Genomic DNA, 22,171 nt, shown 5'->3' with positions numbered 1-22,171 from the left:
CTAAACCCACCCAAACGTGAAAGCTCGGGTGTGTGTGCGTGCTTAATTCAGAAGTGTTTTGGGCCTCACAGCAGCTTATTTCTTCCAGCCTTCATGGTGCTGTCATCTCAGGTCACACTCTATAGTACCTTGAAAAACATCGCCTGTGTGTCAGTTAATACTTTTGTTTTGAATAAGCAACAATAGCATTCCCCTACTCCTAAATGTCTGTGGTGGGTCAAGGACTGCAATTTGAAATGAGTGTCAACTTTGCTAATGGTGCTAGAGGTGCAGCAGGTCAGTATGTCTCTTGATTGTGCTTAGCTTGAGACTCCACTTTCTGCCAGGTGTCGGTGCACCTAAGACAGTCGGTCCGTGCTGGCGCTGGGTGTATCCAGCCCGTTGAGCACCCCTTCTCGGTGGGGTGCCATCGCTGCCTCCATGCCCCGGGGAGGAAGCCTGCCTGTAGTTACTCTCACACCCTCTCCTGTTAGCAACAGCTGTCTGGTATCACGAGGGGCGGTAACAGCCTTTTTACGAGCTACGTCTGTGTGTGGCGGTGGCCGAATCCGCAGTTCAGCTGGAGCCGGTGCCGATTCCCCCGGCGCCAACAGCGGCCAACCGACGGGGGACTCCGCGGGCCAGTCCCGCCCGGCCATGTGTGCGTTGTGCGCAGGCGCGGGGCGGCGCGCATGCGGGCTGGCCCGGTGCCCCGGAAGCGCTGCTGTGGGGCGCGGGCGGTTTGAAGCGGGATGGAGCGGGCAGCGGTGCGTCGGGGGCCACTAGCCGCCTTCTGCCCCCACCCGCCACCACCGCCCCAGCCGGCCGCTCATGCTCTCTTTCGCTTGCAGCTCGAGGAGGCACGGGACGGGGCGCCGCCGCAGCAGAGATGCCCGCAGGCCCCCCAGGGCGGTGAGGGCCGCGGGGAGCGCCCCGCCGCCCCCGCACCCGCTCAATACCTGGAGCAGGCGGGGAGCGTGGCCGCAGGACGTCCCGGTGGCGGGCCTTCAGACTTGTGCGATGGCGGCTCTTGCTGCGGTTTGGCTTCAGGCGGACGCGGTCCGGGGCGAGTGGCCGTGGGGAGCCAGGGCCGACGGGGCGGCAGGTGGGTGAGGTGGTGGTCGGTGGGGCAGCAGCCCCACCTCACGCATCCTCCGTTATTGTTGTTGATCATATCTAAATATAGTTTTGGATTATGCGCTCGATTGTTTTACGATAATTGGTAGGTATTAGCATGTTTCAGAATTATAGCCTTTAAGGGTTGAGTAACTTTAATGTAATTAAAGTCCGCATATTTTTAAGCAATTGCATAGTGTATTTTTCAAGATGTTAATGTTTGGGTTTTGCCAGAAAATGGAATAAATAATTTGGTAAGAGTATTATGGGTTGCCTCTACGTTTGTGTGAGAATTGCAGTCGAAGTAGTAATGCATCCATTTTGCATCTTAAAATAGCTTTATGAAAGCTATTGCGGTTTGCTAAATATTTACGGCAACCATATTTAAAGTGCATTTTATACAAAAGCAGTTTGTTTCTCATTGCTGCATGTTTTGAGATTTTAGACTTAATACAACACAGCGTTCTCTACCTGATCATATACCACATGTAAGATGAGAAACAAGGTTTCTATCCCTTCTGACTTCTGATACCCAATTTGAACTTAAACGAATGTAATGTCCTAAGCCTGTGTGTCTCCAAACGGTTCAGTCTTTCAGATTTTGACAGCAATTGGTTGCCACTTGAACATTGAACATATATGGTTGTTAAAAATTTTAGTATACAAGTTCTAATATTTCTATTTGAAATAATTTTAAAACCGTTTAGCCTATTTGAGATGTTCAGGGTTTTTTCAGTATACATTTGGTTCTCAGTGTTCACAGGCATTTCAGACCAGTGGAGATGCGGATCTACTTGCTGTTGACCTAATGTTCTTGATACTATTCTGTATTTCATTTTTTGCAGCCATGCCCTGTACTTCTCTTCCAGCAGCGATGAAGAATTTGAAATGTGTAAGTAATAGCACATGTTATTTTGTTTTCTGAAGGAGTATGAAAAGGACACATTTCTATCTAGTTATAATGAAGTAGTTTTTATGCATTATTTTCTTTCATTGCTCCTGCTGCAAAGTACATTTTCTCCTTGCCACAGTGAGTGTTCTTGAATCTCATGTCTCAATTTTGGATGCTTTTTGCCTGGCATTACTTTTTCTTGTTGCCTCAGTTCTGTCCCATGTTACTCACTTGCTTCCTTCTTAGTCTATGGAGAGTCTTTGAATAAACATTTTCTCTAAGCAGTTACAGTTCCAAACACATGTCTAAACTACTCAGAATTCTCTCTTATGTGTCATGGCTTTTGCTGCGTGAATCTTAACCAGTCGGAGGGATGTTTTTGGCTTTTCATAGTGGCTCGAGGTCTTGGTAAGATGGAATTGAATACTAAATTTTACGTGGTGGCGTCTGCTGTGCATAATTTCCTATCTTTGTTTAGCCTGTACCTGATATTTGTGTTTTTCTTCTTGGTAATAGCCATTATGACTATCATTTTGTGCTAGGGTAGTTGAGCACACGCTGGGTTTTTTCCTGTTGCAAGAGTTCTATTTAGCTTGTTCCTTAGGTGGACTAATCATGGCTCTACCACATCTCAAGTGAGTTTCAGAGTGGTAAGTAATTTAATTGTTTGTATATCTTGCAACATGTTCCTCACTATGTATTCAACATTTGAAAAGAGATGGTAGAAATGGTAAGGCAACAAGTCATATATGTTTATTTTGCCTTTTGCATAACACTCTCGTGTTAGTCCAGCTGCTTTTAAAGCAGATTTCTCATTACTTTAGAGTTCATGCTGTGCTCCAGCTCAGTGCCATGTGAATGATCTTAAGCATTGTCAAGCCTTACTACTTGCGTCCAGTTGAATTAAAATGAGCTGTGTATAGTTCCTGCACTACTACTGGGCTTTTAAATCTGATAAATGTTTCAATACTGTCCATTTATTAGGTCACTGCTCACTTTCCTGTAATTTTTTAAACTTACATATTTGATAGTCTGCTCTTTTTTTCTACTCCTTTTTTTTTTTTTTTTTTTTTTTTTTTTTTTGTCTCCATCTGGCAGGCTGTTGAGGCTGAAGTCATGTGTCAGCTCTGGCACGGAAGGTAGCTGAGAGTTGGGTAGCTGGTAGTTGCGGCTTGGAGCAGAATATTTGCAAAGCTATTTTGCAAATATTTGCAAAGCTATTCTATTGCCATACCATTACTATAGTGACAGTTGTAGGAAAGAGTGAAATGAAAATATGTACTAAGAGACAAGAAACTAAAGAGAATTGATTTATTAAGTAGCAAGTCATATTTTTCTGTAAGTATTTGGTTTTCTGTGACCAGCTGGCCATCTTATTAGTTTGGTCCTGCTTCATGGTCTAGGAACACTGTGGTTATGAACATCTAGGAAAGCTGGCTGCTGGCCATTTGTGCTTCAATGAGCCACCTTGATGTGGTGGCTTGGAAGGCAGCAGAGGCTGTGGTTACTTCTTTTGTAATGATGGTAGTGGTGAAGACTACTGGGTGCTAAAACTGAGAATAATTTATTGCTCCAAGTACTTTTTGAGTTTCAAGGTCTTGAATTCCCCCCCACTTGTGCTCTTCCTCAAAGAGGACAACACCCAGTCCCATCCTATGCCTTTTAACTTACAGTGTGCTTTCAGGGTACTATTTGGGTGGAGCTCAGCTGCTCTTCCTGGTACCAGAATCTACCAATCAGCCATATCAACAAACCTATCTTCTGGTTTTGGGCTTATGGCATAGTGCAAAAGTTTATAATACCATTGAAGTCATGTATGCATCTTCAGATTGTGAGAACGTTCCTTAACTGCTATTTTGACCCATTGTGTTCTGAAGAAGTGTTCCCTTCTCCCCAGCCTGATTTATGTTTTAATTAAATTTGTTCCCCTTCAACTTTCCTGAATCTCTCATAATGATGGTGTGTGAAATTTTGATGGCGTTTCTGATAATCTCTCGAGTCACTACTTGAAGCATGTGCAGTACCGCTACCTGAACCATGTTTCATGTTTAGCAGTCACCACAATATTCCTGGAGTGATTTAAAATGTGTTTATTTCTGAGTAGTAGTATTGAATTGCTGTTCTGCAGTGGGTTATTACTGTTACCATTTCGTTTGAATGCTTTTTTGGAGTCACTTAGTGGAATAAGCATGTGGGCGACTCTTTGCAGTAGGAAAGCTACTACCTGCAGTCATTGAAATGCTTGGGGAAAATACTGTTAAACCGATTCAATTCCACCTCCGATGATCCACATATATGAAGAGGCTATACTGAATACTGCAAGATACATAATGGCTCTTATCTGGCTTTGTGCTTGGCAAGGATTGAATAATGAAGGAAACGCTTTCTAGCATTTGCTGTCAGCTTTGAGGAATTAAGAGGTGGAATTACATGTAAAGCATTTTTATGTTTGTGTTTGGTTTTTTTTTTTAAAGACTTTAGACTGAATTTTTACTAGTTGCAAACTTTTCTCTTAAAAAAAAAAAAAGGCATAACAAAAGAAACAGAACCCTGTTCTTAATTAATATTTTATTGCTTCAGTTTTAGCTAGAATGAAAACTCCCAAATCTGTTTCTAAAAAGGCGGATGCAAGGTAGGTGCTGTAATTAATGACTCTTCAATGTTTATATATTAGTTTTCTGTATCGCATCTACTATTCAGAATACAGAAAAATGATCAAAAGTTTTAGTGATTCATAGGCAGATACATGTATAGGAGTGAGTGCAGACAGAAGAACTGCTATGTGCTCAATCTGCATGTTCAAGTCAAATGTAAAATGGGATGTTTGGAGGTGTACGTGCTCTTGCCATTCCTGTTAATGGACATATTTGGTAACATTTGCAGTAAGCAGCTCATAATGGTATATTGGGTGGCTTTTTTTTTGTTTGCTTTTTTAGTAAGGCGGACTTACTCTTCTGTTTTCCTGCTTGTGCCTACCTTTTTTCACATTAATTGCTTGTTTTATAGTTTGAAGGACTTAATTGATGACTTGGATGATTTCTTCTTGGACTTTAAAGTGAGAGAGAGCACAACAAAGAATGGTAAATAATTGTCCAACAGCAAATATGAAGCAGGCATTTTAATGGGTGGAAAGATAGCATTCGTTGCTGAGCTCATAAATTTCTGAGGGAGCTTGTTAAACATAAGATCACTTTGTCTCTTCCTTGAAGGGTACCAGAGGAGAGGCTTTTCTTTTTCCTCTGGGGTAACAGAGGAAAGCATGGTTATACTGTTCTGACAAGTGTACATTTTGAAGCATTGCTGTAGGTCTGCAGATACTGTGGGCTATCTGCTAGTATCTGGGTCTGTGAAGAGAGTAGCAGCTCATGGCTGATTAGACTGAGCTGCAAATATGGGATAATCACTGTGGAGACAGGACTTAGGATATGCAAAGCAGTGTTCCTATGGCTGTACCAGCTCATTCTGTGGCTAAAAGACACTGAGTAAAGAAAGAAGGTAACTGTTGTTAAGCTAGATACCTTTAATTTGATGCAGATATTGGCAATCAGGCCAGTCTTGCCTATGGGTGTTGCAGAGCTACAGATAGGGTCCTTTAATTTGGAGCGTCTTTAGCCAAGGTCCTATGTGTAATCCTTTGAATGCTGGCTACAAGATGCTCTGGCAAACCATGACTTGAGGGGCTTCAATGCTTGTCTGAGCAGAAGATCCGTCTTTTCCCCCAAGGGATGGAAAGTGCCTTGGTTTACTAACATTCAGATCCTGACTACAGCTGTCTGGTACACTTCTCATTGATACGAGCAAAGTGGACTTTCCTAGAAGGAGTGAACAGGGCTCTGGAATTCTTTACATGGTTGCTGGGCCAGCAATCAGGTGATAGAATTCTAGTAGGTGAGGGATGATAACAGTGATCTCATGTGAACCTGGAGAAGCTCTGACCCCTGATCAAGAAGGGTGGGATCTCTTGCAGTTGGTGTGAATGTCAACCCTGAAACATGTATGCCAGCTGCAGACTGTAAAAAAACTATTGGGATGCTTTCTGGAGGGGAAATGCTTTTCTAAAAGTGGACCAGAAGCATCATTAAAATAAAAAGTCACCAATAGATCTGACATGATACTTTGATCTTGATAGGTCAAATCAGAGATGTCAGAAGCCTTGTTTGTTGGCAAGTGTGTGCTTTGTGCTGTAGACTATGGCCTGATCAGCTAAGGCTGAGCATTTTTAACCCTTCACTTGCTGGTGTTATAAAACTTTAATGTGAAATGTTCAGCCTCATTCTTACATGCATGTAGCTTTTGTTAGTGGGAATGAAGATTATGCCAGTGCTAGCTACCTATTCAGGATTGTTAGGTCTGATGGCTGATGTATACACACATGGGGTTTAAGGCTTGGGTTTTTTTATACATCTTTCAGTGACTTTCCATTTAGTATGATGATAAATAAGCAGGGTGTAATAAAGAAAATGCAAAGATATCTTCCTATTCTTTGTGTTTTCCTGTCTTTCAAGGGATTTTTTTTTTGTGTTAAGACAAAGGCAGATGTCCTAAATGAAATTACCAAAACTTCAAGCTGTTTATTCTGAATTGCAGCACAGAAGGATCTTCAGACCCTGAAGAAGTTGATGACTTCTAGAACGAAGAACACTTGCTGCCAAGAATTGCAGTATCCAGAAGCTTCAAGTGACATTGAAGATTCTGTCTTTGTAGAAAGTTCATGGCATGACTACCAAAAAGGGGGAGCGAATGACTTGAAAGAGAGTCGGAGGTGCATAAAACTCCCACCTCCACAAAATCTGAAAAAGTCAATTTCCAGAGGCAGTCCAGACTTGCTTGTTAGAAGGAAAGAAAGAAACTGTGAAAAAAGTACAGAAAATAAAGTGCCAACTGTGGCGCTGAGGCAAAGTACAGAGGTAGAATCAGATAGCTCAGATGACGAATTTGAATCATTAATAGAACGGATAAGGAAACGGAGTATACCTCAAAAACCAATCTTAAGCACAAGTAAAACTGTCTACCAGCCAAGCACAATAGGTAAGCAATTGTTCTTGGCTAACTTGCAAGCTACTGATTGGCAGCAATGGTAGTGCTAATTGCCTAATTCTTTTCAATTGTGTGGCATATGCTTTAGAAGTGCAACCCAGCATCTTGGAATTAAATTTGATGCAATCAGAAATTATTCCTCTGAGCATTTTGAAAAGTGATTCTACTAGTCGTGTGGTATCAAGATTTAAGTTTTTCACTATTGCTTATTTTTATAATTCCTATAATTGTAGGCATTTTTAGTTTTTAAAATTGTTCTGAAAACAAATCTAACTGGTGGTTTTGAATGATGTTTAATTTTTTTAAATGTATGATAGCAGTTAATGTGAAGCTGTTGTTTTGGTAGGACTGAAATTTTGAGCAGTTTAGATGCTGTTAATTTAGTATTTGAATTTATAATTTACTTATTTAAAATACAGTTTATATCAGTAGTTCCTTCTCTGACTAACTGAAGTGAGCTCCAACTGAAAGATTGCAAAGGGTGAAAAGGACTATTGCTGAGTACAAGCAGGTGAAAACAAATCTCTTTCTAGAAAAGCAAACGCAGAGTGCCTTCCTCACTAACAAGGACTAGTTCAGGGCAAGGACACCTATGGAAGAGGATGTCTGACAGCATAGAAATATGCCCTGGGAAAAAGGTGGTGGGTTTTTTTTTATTTTATTTTATTTTTATTGGAATATGTCAATGTGGTCTATAAAACATCCTAGAAGTGAGCTGGCAGCTGCATTGGCTTCCCTGTATATGGCTGAATAGTGAAAGGAGATGAGTGTCATGACCCAGACTGGACAGACCAGGGAGTCGTGTTTAATTCGAAATTCCCTCGGGCTAAATTAACGTGAAACAACACCAAACGATCAGTTAAAGATTTTATTCATGACAGAAGCAAACTGAACTGGGGAGGTGTGGTATTAGGTGACAGGGTTTCTCACAACCGGAATTGGCATAAACCTACTTCTGTAAACCGTGTAACCATATACATCAATTCAGGGAATACGGAGATCCCTCCCATTGAGTCATGAAGTTCAGAGCAGACCCCCTTGCTTTCCAGACTCCTCCTCAGAGAAGGGTCTAGGGGCAGCTGGATCCACTCTTAGTCTCAGACTTGGTCAACAGTTTATGTCTTGAAATGGATGAGGTGTAGGGATTGTGAAAGAGGAAAAGGGAAGAGAGAAGAAGACAGAGAGAGAAAAAGGAAGAGAGAAAGATTTCACTGGTCCTGGGTCCAGCGTTGGTTCAGTCAGCTGAGGTGTCCAGTCAGCTGAGGGGTCCAGTCCCAGTGGTCTTGCGCACCCAGGGCTTCAGTTGATGTCCTTTTATCATCCTTGCTCCTCCTTCGGGCTGGCACCCGAACTCGTCAGGTTAATGAGCAGTTTGTGAGCCTTTGGGCTTGGGGGTCGTTTGTGGAGTAACTTCTCCTTCCCTGCAGACAGGGCCGTTGTTTGATCTTTGTATCAGAACAGCTTATCAGAACAGGGAGCTGCACACCCTCCAGCACGCCCTCCCCCTCCTGTTGCTGATGTCTGAGCTGATGGGCTTTTCACCTTGGTTTCTTGCTGTGCAGGGTTTGTCTTTAAGCAGAACTTGCCCCACCACAATGTTTGAGACATTAACTCTTTCAGTCTCTCACAACGAGTGGTCCAAATAGGGGAACAGTTATAGAAAAGCCAGCAGAGAGAACATCTACTGAAACTGCAAGCCTTGAAGCGGTCCTTGATTTCTGGTGTAAGGGCCAGTCATCTTGGCTATCTGTCCAGATGTGGACTGGTGAAGTAGGCAGCTATCTGATCAGAGCTTGCCTCTGAAACAAACAATGTGACTTATGGTACATGACAGAAGGTTAAAATGATTTTTTTGTTGTTGTTCAGATGGTGTCTCTGCATTACTGCTCCCATTGTGCTGGTGACGTATTTTGAATTAGTGAAATGTCACAGAAGTCCCTGAGTGAGGTCACAAATTCTTTTCCCTCTGCTTCCTACTAACTGAATGTTTGAAAGTTTGGAGTCTACCGCTCCTTCATTGAATGGTAACTTTTGTGGTATATAACAGCAAATTACCTTTCCATCGGTTGTAAAAGCCTTTGCATTCAAGTATGCACAGCAAGAGTGTGTATGCTGAGGTGGAATATTTGACTTTTTTCACTGTTGTCTGTTACCTGGTTGTTGATGTCTGTGCTCCCCGTTCTTTGACAGTGTGTAATTCTGTGACTCTTTCTGTTGAACTAGAAAACATGAAGCCACCCTGTGAAGATGCCCAGCCCTTGAAAGGGGAGGGAGTCAAGGCACCAAGGCCAAACTCCATTTCACTTCAAGAAACGCCTTTCAGGATAAAGGCTTCTGCAAGTATTCCTAGGAATGAATTGGTCAGTTGCTCACAATCAGAAAAGACAGAGAAAAGGTAAGTGTTTCTTCATCTTTACTATGTTCTAGGACCATTATAGATGGACAGAGAGATGCTAAGAATTTTGCCTATGGTGATGTTCTGTTTTTTTCTGGTACCTAGAAACTTCTGCTACCAGTTCAGCAGTTGTTAATAGTTAAGTAGCTGGAAATCAAAGCTTTTGGTCTCAGGTATGACAGGCAGAATATAAGCTAATCTTCACTTAGAGGAATTGATGACAACAACTAAATCTGATAAATGTCAAATCTTCTTTGTAAATGTTAGCTCTCTTGCTATTCCTTGTCTTGCACAGCATACTTCTAACATGTGCTGGCCCTGCAGATTCTGTCTATCCAGCTGCCTGCCTCTGAATATATATTAAAACTAATTCTATTAGTAATTCATGCCTTTTAACAAGCTTGTCTTGGTATTTTTGACCTGTATCCTTATAACTTGCAGAATTCGTGTTTCTTTTTCTATATGTGGATGCAGCTTAAGCTTTTCAGAAGAATGTCTTTTTCATTTCTAATAGCTGCCTTTATTCTGCATTTTAGCCATGTGATGTTTCTTTTAGACATTTTATAATTGTATATACCAATGCAAAACCTTTAAATGATGTCTTCAGAGCTGATGCTTTGTCAGAATGCTGCAGTAGTGGAGTTAGTAATCCTAGTGGAATATCCACTTCCCCTGAATGAAGTCCTGAGATTTCCCATAACATCTTTGGCTATGTTTCTGAAAATATACCTTTATTGTGGGTGATCATGTTAGGGCTGTTCATATATTGATCAAGTTTTGGTACAATTATGGCTCGCTGTGTCACAAAGATCTGAGCCACCCTCTTTTCCTACTTAGGAGTCCTCATAATCTAGTTTTGTGAATTAATGAAATAAATGCAGAACTATTGCAACAGTTCTGCCCTTTCATGGTCCTGAAGAGGGAAGAAGACAGTATAAACATGTGTGCCCCACTGGCCTCGTGAGGGCAAGCTAGTGAAAAGAGTCAGGAGAGGTTTATGCCAGTGGCAGCATCCCAGAGATCTTTATTGGCAATAAAGTGGCTGTTATTTTTCAGCGTGCTATCTCTGTACTTCAGTAAACTGCTTTATGGCTTTTCTTGCAGGCTCAGCGTGTGCTCAGTGCCTGGCTGTTTCTTGCAAGATCTCTCAAATCCAGCTTCCCACTATGTGAAGTATTTCAAGAAAAATAAAGAGGAGCTGGCACAGAAGCTCTACTGTCTGTATAATAGAACCATCTTTGAGCAGAAGGTCGGCTTCAAAACAAAAACTACAATTCTAAAATACTGGTTAATATGTTGTTCCTCAGTTTCTGATGTGATTGCTCTTTATCTTCTTCAGTTAGTACAAGTTAAGCTTTATAGCAATAGCTTACGTTTGAATTAGTTCAAGCAATTTCTTTGAAAGGGGTTTATCACCACTGTGATGCAGCAGTTTTCAGCTTGGCTTGCTTTCCTAGCTGTAATGGTGTACCATCCTTAAGTGAGCAGTCTGGTGTGCAAGAGTCTTTGAGAGGAAGTGCTACATGAGGGGCCTTGGATCAGTTTCAGCTTTGAAGAGGCGACTGATAATTTATCTTCATGTATCTTCTTGTACCTGCATGGTCATCAGCTCAGCAGCCTGGGATTGTTTCTGTTGCCTCTGTGGTAGTAGACCCCAGCAAAGGCAGCTATGGCTTTCTGCTGCTGAAAGAAGCTCAGGGTTGGCTACAGCTGTTGCTCATTCAGCTTTTACTGAAGTAACGTGTACTAGTGAACTCTGCAGTGTTACCACAGCCTAATAGCTAGCTGTAGCACAACTTTCTTGCCAGCAGCTGACAGAAGGCAAGTGGTGGGAGCATATGTTGGGGAGTAGGGAGCTGATGGATAAAAGCGCTTCCCTTTGTTGTTAGGGCCTACTGCCTCATGCTTAGTCATGTTACATGCAGTCTTCATTCATTCCTATTGCATGTTCATGTCTGCCATTCTGGAACAGATTAAAAAGCTGCTTATCCTTTGAATAACAGTTTTGGGTGAGCCTAAAGCTATAAGTTGTGTTTCAAATTAAAGGTTCAATTTCAGAGAACCGCTGTGTTGACCTTTACATCTTCTGGGATACTGGAGACCCTCCTCTGGTGAGAAACATCCTTGAAAGGATGGATGCTGCCCTCAGTAATTCCAGTAGAATTTCTTTCAGGAAGGAAAATGTTTCTGTGCAGCTGAGAAAATACTGTTGAGCTGACCAAGGACAGGCAGAGGTCATGATTTCACATAAAGCTGAGCTGAACAGGCTCACTATTGCTGAAGGCAAAATATCCTACTTCACAGTGCTTCAGCTCGATACCTGTGCTGGCACTTACTACTGTTGGACCAGTTACTTAAGCTTATTAATTAATTTAGATGACAGAAAACTGTTAGTAAAAGAACAGAACTAACCAGGATGGATATGCTGAGGGCTTATAAAATCAGGAGCAGCACAGATAAGCAAGGGGTGATTATTCATCGTTTTGCAGTGTGAAGGTGCATCAAATTAAAATGGCAAGCTGCAGGTTCAGAACAACCAAAGCAGATGGTATTTGATCTGTAAATTATTAAGCTGTAGAACTTCTGATCATGTACTACTGTGGATGCTAACAATGCACTAAGGGACTTTTTGTCTCATCTTGCATTGTGAAACTCCCAGTGTTGGTTACAGAAAAACTGATGATGGGAATAAGAAGCCATGGAGGGTGGGTTTGCATCTTAACTGACAACTAACAGACACATCCTGTACTGGCTTTGCAGTAAATACAAGGGGAAGCCAGAGGGCCAGAAGAAGATAAGAGAGGTAGGAGAGGGCAGATTACATGTTCTGTTTTGTTTTTCAGTTGCCAGAGAAAATGGTAATAATCTGGAATAAGAAAATGAGAAAAACAGCAGGATATTGTGTAACTGGGCAGACAGAAGGTCCTAAAGCAAAGCGTTACGCTCGCATAGAACTTTCTGAGAAAGTCTGTGACTCTGCAGGTAGGTAAAAGAAAAGATATGTTGATTCTTCTTTGAGAAAGCAAGTTCTAGAGATAAAAACATGAATCTGAGGCTGAAGAGATCTGGAACTGGACCTTGCTTTGAAATTTCATGTTTTCTTGAATAAATAAATCCATTAATGGTAGTACTTGTCCTCACAACCCTTCTGAGAGGCTGGGCAAATTTACAGAATGTGAGAACAGAGATGTATTCATGCTAATTGCAGTATTTTGTTTATATTTCTTATTGATTTGAAGACCAGGTTACTGTAACTCTATATGTACTATAATGGCAATCTAAAATCTGACTTCTTCCATCATAGCTAGCCACCTTGTTAGTAGTATTTTAAAGCTGGAATAAAGACAGGTTGCCTGATCTTGTCAAATTAAGTTCTATTATGTGGTGGGTACTATAACAGTTATTTTTGCCTCATCCCCTCCCAATTTGGGGAAATGAATGTTGCAGTTACTGTAGGAGAACCAGTTCTGTAATTAATAGAATATTTTTAAGTAAGCTTATTAAATTTGATTTGAGAGCTACAAAAGGAGTACCCTGGGAATCAGCTTTTGAGGGCTTAGGAGTCCATGAGTGCTGGTCAGTTGTTAAGAAGCATCTTTTAGAAGCACAGGAACAGGCAATCCCACTGTGTTGTAAGTCAAGCAAGCGGGGCAGAAGACCAGTTGACTGAACAGGGAGCTCCTTGTGGAGCTCAAGAGGAAAAAGAAATTGTATGATCTCTGGAAGTGAGGTTAGGCTTTGCAGGAAGATTACAGAGCTGTGGTTTGTGTATGCAGGCAGAAGACATGGAAGGCCAAAGCTCAGTTGAGTTGAAACTGGCCAGTGTTGTGTCAGATAACAAGAAGGGCTTTTTAAAGTATGTTAACAGCAAGAGAAGGCCTAAAGAAAACATTGGACTGATGCTTGTTGAAGATGGTCATCTGATTAATAGGGATGAAGAAAAAGCAGAGGCATTCAATGCTTTTTTTTTTTTTGCCTTGGTCTTTAATAAAACTGACAGACCCTGAGCTGCCCAGTCCCCTGAGTTAGGGGACCATGAGCGTGGGAACAGTGATTTTCCATTTGTGGACACTGAAATTGTCAGGGACCAGCTGTATCAGCTGAATGTTCACAAGTCCATGGGGCCTGATGGGATTCACCCCAGAGTACTAAGGAGCCTAGGGGATGTTATGGCAGGACCCCTGTCAGTGACCTGCCAATGGTCTTGGGAGTCTGGGGAGGTCCCTACTGACTGGAAGCTAGTCAGTGTTATTCCAATTTACAAGAAAGGTGTGAGGGAAGACCCAGGGAACTACAGACCTGTTAGTCTAAACCTCGCTTCTTGGAAGAATTATGAAGATCATACTGGGTACTATTGAAAAGCATTTGAGGAATAATGCAATCATCAGGCACAGTCAACATGGGTTCACAAAGGGGAAGTCCTGTTTAACTAGTTTGATATCCTTCTATGATTAGGTCACCCACCTAGTGGATGAAGGGAAGGCGGTGGATGTAGTTTTTCTGGATTTTAGTCAGACTTCTGGTACTGTCCCTAACAGCATCCTTCTGGACAAGTTGTCCAACTGTGGGATGAGCAGGTTCATGGTGCGCTGGATGAAGGGCAGAGCTCAAAGGGTTGTAGTGATTGGGACTACATCTGGCTGGTGACTGGTCACCAGTGGTGTTCCTCAGGGTTCAATTCTAGGGCCAGTCCTGTTCAATATGTTTATCAATTATCTGGATGCAGGAGTTGAATCCACTATTAGCAAGTTTGCTGATGATACCAAATTGGGAGGTGCTGTTGACTCTCTTGAGGGACAGGATGCCTTGCAGAGGAATTTAGATAGATTGGAGCATTGGGCAATGATTAATGGGATGAAATTTAAGAAGTCCAAATGCTGGATTCTGCACCTGGGATGGGGTAACACCAGGCACAAGTCTAAATTGGGAGAGTAGTGGCTGGAGATCAGCCCTGCAGAAAGGGATCTGGGGGTGCTGGTCAGCAGCAGGCTCAGTAGGAGTCAGGAGTGTGCCCTGGCAGCCAAGAAGGCAAACCACATTCTGGGGTGCATCAAACACAGTGTAACCAGCTGGTCAAAAAAGGTGATTATCCTGCTGTATTCAGCGCTGGTGCAACCTCACCTTGAGTACTGTGTGCAGTTCTGGACTCCACAATTTAAGAAGGATGTGAAGGTCCTTGAATGTGTCCAGAGGAGGGCAACAAAGCTGGTGAAAGGGCTGTGTTGTGGTTTAAGCACAGCTGGCAACAAAGCACCGTGAGGCTGCTTGCTCACTCCTGCCCCCCAGTGGGATGTGGAGGAGAAAATATAATGAAAAGCTTGTGGGTCGACAAAAGGACAGAGAGGGACTGATTATGGTTATGGGCAAAAACCAGACTCAACTTGGGGGGCAAAAACAAAATCAATTTAATTTATTACCAATTGAATCAGAGCAGGATAATGAGAAGTAAAACCAAATCTTAAAACACCTTCCTCCCACCCCTCCCTCCTTCCCAGCTCAACTCCACTCCCGGTTTTCTCTACATCCTCCCCCCAAGCAGCACAGGGGGATGGGTAATGGGGTCAGTTCATCACACCTTGTCTCTGCTGCTCCTTCTTTCTCAGGGGGAGGACTCCTCACTCTTCCCCTGCTCCAGCATGGGGTCACTCCCATGGGAGACAGTCCTACATGAACTACTCCAGTGTGGGCCCTTTCCATGGGCTGCAGTCCTTCAGGCACAGACTGCTCCAGTGCACACTTTTCTTATGGAGTCATGGCCATCTTGGGGAGCATCTCCCTGCTTTGGCATGGGGTTCTCCCTGGGCTGCAGGTGGGCATCTGTTCATCTCCATGGGTTGGGGGGGGACAGCCTGCCGTCTCACCACAGGCTGCAGGGACATCCCCTCCTCTGGTGCAGCTCCTCCCCCTCCTTCTTCACTGACGTTGCTGTCTGCAGAGGGGTTTCTCTCACCTTCCACTCCCCTCTCCACTGCAGATTTCCTTTCTTAAATACATTATCCCAGAGGTGCTACCACTGTTGCTGATTGGGTCTGACTTGGCCAGTGGTGGGTCCAACTTGGAGCCAGGGAAGCTTCTAGCAGCTTCTCACAGGAGCCACCTATGTAGCCCCTCCCCCACTACCAAAACCCTGCCACACAAACCCAAAACAGGCTGGAAGGCATGTCCTATGAGGAGCAGCTAAGAACTTTGGGCGTGTCTACTAGACAAGGAGGCTAAGGGGCAACCTCATTGCTCTCTACAGCTTCCTGAGGAGGGGACGTGGAAAGAGAGGTGGTGATCTCTTCTCCCTGCTATCCAGTGATAAGACACGTGGGAACATTCAAAGCTGTGCTGGGGTGGTTTAGACTGGATGTTGGGAAGCATTACTTTACCAAGAGGGTGGTCAAACACTGGAACAGGCTTCCTGGAGAGGTCGATGCCCCAAGGCTGTCAGCGTTTAAGAGGCGTTTGGACAATGCCCTTAACATACTTTAACTTTTGGTCAGGCAGTTGGACTAGATGATCATTGTAGGTCCCTTCCAACTGAAATATTCTATTCTAATTGTGGAGAAAGTTCAGTGCTCCACTCTAGTTGTTTCTGGATGAAAAATACCAATGTTACAAAAGCAATCAATTAATCTTGGTCTAAATAAAGGTGTTTCAGGTCTCATTAAGAAAAAAAAACAACCCCAAAACCCAACCCAAACAAAAAACCCAAACAGATTAGGAGTGCAGGAAAGTAACTAGGATGCAGAATTGGGCCTAATCACAAAACTGGAAATGCACTGAGTAAAACCTTGTTTTGGGGCATTTTATCTTATCAAAACATTGGTAATTCCAACCTCCAAATTAACTCTTGCATCTTAATAAAGACAGAGTGTCAAAGGCATGACGTAGTGACTAAGGATGAAAGTTTGTAGTTCCCCATACCTGACTGATCTTAATGTCCGTTTGCTTTACCCAAGATCGTCTTCGAGACACACTAGTTCATGAGACTTGCCATGCAGCCACCTGGCTGATCAATGGTGTTCGCGATGGACATGGACGATTCTGGAGATTTTATGCCAATAAATCAGCTGTGATTCATCCGGAACTGCCAGTAGTAACACGATGCCACAGCTATGAGATTAATTACAAATTCATCTATGAGTGTGTTCTGTGCAAATCTACGTGAGTAACGTTTTGATCTTGCATATGATTATGTATTAACTTTGTCTCTAACTTGGCAGTCTTCTGTCTCTAGAAATCATGGGTCTCTTAAACTGTGAAGCAGTTGGGATACTCTCCGAGTTGTCACTTCACATTTCCTGAGCCTACAGAACCTTGCTATGTGATTCCACATGTTTGTTTCCAGGTAGTTTCATTTCCAGTTCAGAGGTCAGGACAGGCAGAAGTGTCATCTGAGGACCATTGGTGGTGATGGAAGGTCTTTGGGAAGCAGTAAATGATCAGAATATGTGCCTCGGCTTTGAAGGACATGGCAGGGAAAGGTCACACCCACGTGGCTGCTCTCACTTTTCAAATATTGCTCAAATGATGTAAATCTGGATTCACTTCTTACTGTAGTTAATACTGAGTGAACTTGTGATGTTTTTTGACCACTTATCTCTGATTTCATGGTCAACACTCATCTTATTACAGGCTTTTTGGTAGGGGGTGGTACTTCCAGTCTTAACTAAGTACTACATCAGGAGTAATACTTGTGGGCCTACACTGATGGATCAATGGCTGGATCTGGTACAACCCTGTAGAATGCATGTAAGCAAAGTACTAGTATGTGTTGCAGAAATAAGGCATTCCAAGTTCTTTTGAAATCTGTAGACGTTTTATAAACTAACATCGTTGAATGTGCCATGACAACAGTCTAGGTTTGATCTAAGGAGAAACAATCTACAGAAGAGTGCTAGACTTGGCATGGTGGACTGAGTTATTTTTTATACGCTCATCCTTGTAAAGATGCTGAGGACTATCTGATGCCAAAAGAAGTCAGTTAGTAGTAACTGGAATTCAAAAGCAGAACAAGTCCTGATAAAAACTGGATATTAGAACAAAGTATCAGAGGAAGCTCTCTGGGTTTTCTATCTTGATGACTTTGAATTAAGACTAAACATTTTGACTAATCTTGTATCTTTGTTATGGTACTGCTAAGTAAAATGTAGAGACCAACAATATAACGATATCTATTGGTTTAAAACTCTACAAAAGCTACAGTCAGTTTTCTAGTTGATCTATCTCATGGACTCTTTCAGCTTGTGTATATACTAAAGGAAGAATAGATATCTGGAGCCACACAGATGTGAGCAGCACTGTGATATGAAGGGCTGAAGCTAGGACACAGCTCTACTGATAGATTGCAACATTGGTTGTCAGACTTCTGTCTTGCTTACTGCACTTGTGAAATGAGAGCTATTTATGTTGCTGAGATCAAACAGAATAAATAGTTGCTATAGTAATTTCAAAGACTTCTTACCTTTCATGGGTATAGAAGGTGTTGCCTTTTCTGGAATATCATAGCTGACCACAGGCTTCTGTATGTAATGACCTCAGTCTCAGTGGGAAAGCATGAAGTTTTGGGAATTCAGTTCTGCATAGCCCAGGAAAGTGGCTGACAATGGTGTGATTTTTTTTTTTTTTTTTGAAGATTATTATTCCCCCCTCACTTTAGGGGCTAAATACATGCTTAGAAAGCATGCATGGGATTTTTTTTCTCAAGATCATATGAGCTACTTCCAGAAGCACTGGCAGGAAACAGTATTTCACATATCAAAGAATCTTCCTGAAGTGTTTAATATGATTATGCAATGTCTTAGTTGCTTAGATGCAACAGAGCATTGAGAAGTTTGATGGTGATGGCTTTGAGGAGAAACTCTGAGGGGTAGTTGATACATGGGTTGTGGAGGTGTTTTGAAATGTTGTAGCACTTCATACTAATAGACTAAAAGAGTCAGAGAAAGGAACCAAGCTGAAAAGGCAGTGGAAAAAGGTCTAGCATAAAGAAATGTGTAATACAGATTTGATTGTTCCACTGTGTGAAGTATGTAGTCTGTTTCCTGTTTTAAAATGCTAGCTTAGAAATCTGACCTAAGTAGCCTGGCAGAAGGTGAAAGGAGCCCTTTCCCATAAGTACTGTCTACTACATGTGTGAAATCAAAGTACTTATTCTTCCATTTCAGGATTGGACGTCATTCCAAGTCTCTGGACACAGAGCACTTCATGTGTGCCTTCTGTGGCGGGCAGCTGGTCCTGAGTCAGCCCACTCGGAAGGATGGCACTCCTGCTAGGACACATCTAATGCCCTTTGCAAAGTACGTGAAAGAAAACTATGGTCTTACTAAAAGAGAGCAGCATGAGCTGAATCATGCAGAAGTCATGCGGAAACTCAGTGCTGATTTTGCTTTAAAAACTAGGCTTCAAGATTCCCTGTAGTATCTCAATACTCTTCCTTTCTTGATCCCACTTAAATTTTGTATGTAGTAGTAAATGAGTCTAACATAAGTCTAAGAATGTGTTTTGGAGTATTCCAGGTCATTTTAATATTTTAGCATTGAATAATTCTAATAAAGAAGACCTTAAGACTATTTCTAAAATGGCAAGAGTGAGCAAGAAGTAATGATAGGAAGTCCACGGTGATGCACAAGTCAGGTTATCCTTTGTAGACTTAAGATAAACACTACCTATGCCTGGAAAGATGCAGTTCTAGGCCTTTCGTGAGACTGACTTGTTATGTCTGGAATTTTCTGAATGGTATTTACACATAGTGCTCCATAGGAGGTCTTCAGTGACTCCAGTGAGCAATAGATTTACTCTTTCATCTGGGTAGCTGATACGCTCTAGACTCTGTATATGTGCTGAAGAACTGCTAGATGTACATCTGTCTGGGATTGCCAGATGCAAGAAAATTCCAGGCCCACGAGTCAAAGTCCTCTGCTTCTGTCTGGATGACTTCCAGGCAGGAAAAGGGGCAGACTTGAGGAAGGCTTCAACATGGGTTCAGGTATTCTCCCAAGGAAAGTTTCTTGAGTGATCCTTGGCTGTTTTTGTTAAAAGTGGGTAGGAGGTAGATGATGCCTCGGATCTCTTAGAGAAAGCGTGAGTTTCTGCAAAGCCCTCTGGCCCTTAGTGAGATCAAAGCTCTTTCTGATTAAATTCTGATTGCAGTTGTGCCTCTAGCACTGAGATTTCATAGAAGCTAAAACAGATGCAAAAGGTCAGGTTGGGGAAAGTGAATTCAAACACTTTCCACCATGAAATGAGAAGGGCTAGTCAGATGACATAAGTCTTTCACGTAGAACATGCCTGAATGTGTGTTACAGTGTTTGGGTCTGCTGTGAACAAATTACTCGGGGGATTAGTAATTTTGAATAATCAATAAATGCCAATTTTATACCAACCATGACAATGAACCAGGCTTCTTTGTTTCAATTTAACCGTGGCTGTGTAGGTATAGTATGTGAAAACTTCTGATTTCTCCTAGCTAGTTTTGAGTTTCACCTACAGCAAGTCACCCTGCTTGCTGTTGAGAATACCTCTCCCTGCTCCCCATCTCCTGCCCTGTCTTTCACTCCCTTTATACGCCAGCTGAAAAAGAAATATTAGCAGCATATGAAGGAGTTTGAGCCGCTTCAGAAATAGTCAGTACTGAAGCACACTTCCTCTTGGCATCTTGATTGCCTGTGTGGAGTTGGATGTTCAAAGGGAGGGTCCCCCCTATGCATCATGCAGCTGATGCTACATTGAGTAAGTGGGTTGCACTCGTACTGTACCAGGCTCAAATGCGAAACCCCAACTGTCCAGGAATTTTGGAAGTGATCATGGACTGGCCAGAGGGCTGAAACTGTGGAGTGTTGCCAGAGGAGGGGACTCATACTGAAGAAGTCCTGCTGTGTAGTAAATCACCAGCAAATGAAAAGCAGTAAGCCCTGTCATATTGTGGGAAGACATTGGAGGTGGAAAGCTGCTGTGTGGGGTCCTACACAACAAGTTGCAGAAACTGCTGAAGGAAAAGGTGAATCAAGTCAGTTTGAAGAAGTGAAAGCCATCCAGCTGGCTTTAGATATTGCTGAATGAGGAAAATTTCTATACTGACTCATGGATGGTGGCAAATGCTCTGTGGAGGTGGCTACAGCAATGGAAGCAGAGCAACTGGCAGCGCAGAGGTAAACCCATTGGGGCTACTGAATTGTGGCAAGATATTGCTGCTTGGGTAGAGAACCTGGTAGTAAGTTTGTCATGTAGATGCTTGCATACCCAAGAGTTGTGCCACTGAAGAACATCGAAACAATGAGCTGGTGGACCAGGCTGCTAGAATTGAAGTGTGTTGTGGTTTCAGCCCAGCTGGTAACAAAGCACCATGCAGCTGCTTGCTCACTCCCCCTACCCCGGCCACAGTGGGATGACGAGAAATATAAAGGCAGGCTTGTGGGTCGAGATAAGGACTGGGAGGGATCACTCCCCGCTTATGGTCACGGGCAAAAAGACAGGCTGAACTTGGGGAAGAAACAAAATCAGTTTAATTTACTACAAATCAAATCAAAACAAGGATAATGAGAAGTAAACCCAAATCTTAGAACACCTTCCCCCTACTCCTCCCTCCTTCCTGGCTCAACTCCTCTCCTGGTTTTCTCTCCCTCCTCCCCCTGGCAGTGCAGGGGAACAGGGGATGGGGGTTGGGGTCAGCTTGCCACACATTGTCTCTGCTGCTCCTTCTTCCTCAGGGGAAGGACTCCTCACTCTTCTCCCTGGTCCAGTGTGGGGTCCCTCCCATGGGAGACAGTCCTTCATGAACTTCTCCAATGTAAGTCCTTTCTGCAGGTTGCAGTTCTTCCTGAACTTCCCTGGCGTGTGTCCTTTCCGCAGGCTGATCTTCAGTCACACACTGCTCCAGGGTGGGCTTTCCCATGGAGTTACGGCCGTCTTCGGGGGCCTCCCCTCCCCTGCTCACCTCCATGGGCTGCAGGGGGACAGCCTGCTGTCTCACCACGGGCTGCAGGGGCATCAACCTCCTCTGGCGCACCTCCTCCCCCTCCTTCTTCACTGACCTTGGTATCTGCAGAGGTGTTCCTCTCAAATTCCAATCCCCAACTCACTGCAGGTTCCCCTTCTGAAATCTGTTCTCCCAGAGGTGCTACCACTGTCACTGATGGGCTTGGCCTGGGCCAGAGGTGGGTCCAACTTGGAGCCGGGGGAGCTTTGAGCAGCTTCTCCCAGGAGCCACCCCTGTGGCCCCCTCCCCTGCTACCAAAAAAACCTGTGCCACACAAACCCATAATATATCTGGACTGGGAATATAAGAGTGAGCTATTTATAGCTTGATGAGCCCATGACACAAATGGGCTCGTGATCAAGGGGTGGACCTGACTGGTGATGCCATTGCACAGGTTCTCCATGAATGTCAGACGTGTCCTAATCACACAAGCTAAGCAACTAAAGGCTTTTTAGTATAGAGGATAATGGCTGAAATATCAATATGGGGAAGCCTGGCAGACTGATTATGTCACACTATCACAAACCTGCTATGGCAAGCAGTATGTACTTACAATGGTGGACATGACTACTGGATGATTGGAAACATACCCTGTGACCCATGCCACTGCTCAGAATACTACCTTGGGCCTTGAAAAGCAAGTTCTTTGGTGACGCAGCACCTCTGAAAGAATCGAATCAGACATTTTCAAAACAACCTCAGGAAGACTTGGGTGAAGGAACATGTCACTGACTGGGTGTATCACATCCCCTATCATGCACCAACCTGTGGGAAAATTGAACTATACAGC

At 43.2% G+C, this 22,171-nt stretch overlaps 1 protein-coding gene across 4 annotated transcripts; it reads left to right on the top strand.

The window, feature by feature from the left end:
* The first annotated feature begins 262 nt into the window (after positions 1–262).
* Positions 263–21,422, top strand: GCNA (germ cell nuclear acidic peptidase). Of its 4 annotated transcripts, XM_069811264.1 has the most exons (11): positions 698–746; positions 831–1,084; positions 1,941–1,987; positions 4,568–4,619; positions 4,994–5,067; positions 6,575–7,015; positions 9,248–9,419; positions 10,524–10,668; positions 12,263–12,401; positions 16,364–16,568; positions 18,572–21,421. In XM_069811264.1, exons 1-11 carry the CDS (start codon positions 732–734, stop codon positions 18,822–18,824), a joined length of 1,797 nt encoding a protein of 598 aa, XP_069667365.1. In that variant the 5' UTR covers positions 698–731; the 3' UTR covers positions 18,825–21,421. The 4 variants fall into 4 exon arrangements, with proteins under 4 accessions (XP_069667367.1, XP_069667364.1, XP_069667366.1 ...); XM_069811266.1 differs by lacking the exon at positions 18,572–21,421 and adding an exon at positions 16,753–17,851 and having other exon boundaries at positions 263–1,084; XM_069811263.1 differs by having other exon boundaries at positions 266–1,084; positions 18,572–21,422.
* The last annotated feature ends 749 nt before the right edge of the window (positions 21,423–22,171 follow it).

The sequence above is a fragment of the Haliaeetus albicilla genome, chromosome 23, assembly GCF_947461875.1.
Source record: "Haliaeetus albicilla chromosome 23, bHalAlb1.1, whole genome shotgun sequence".
NCBI classification, from domain to species: Eukaryota; Metazoa; Chordata; class Aves; order Accipitriformes; family Accipitridae; genus Haliaeetus; species Haliaeetus albicilla.
Note: the sequence above shows the minus strand (reverse complement) of the source record. Positions and strands in the feature narration are given on the sequence as shown.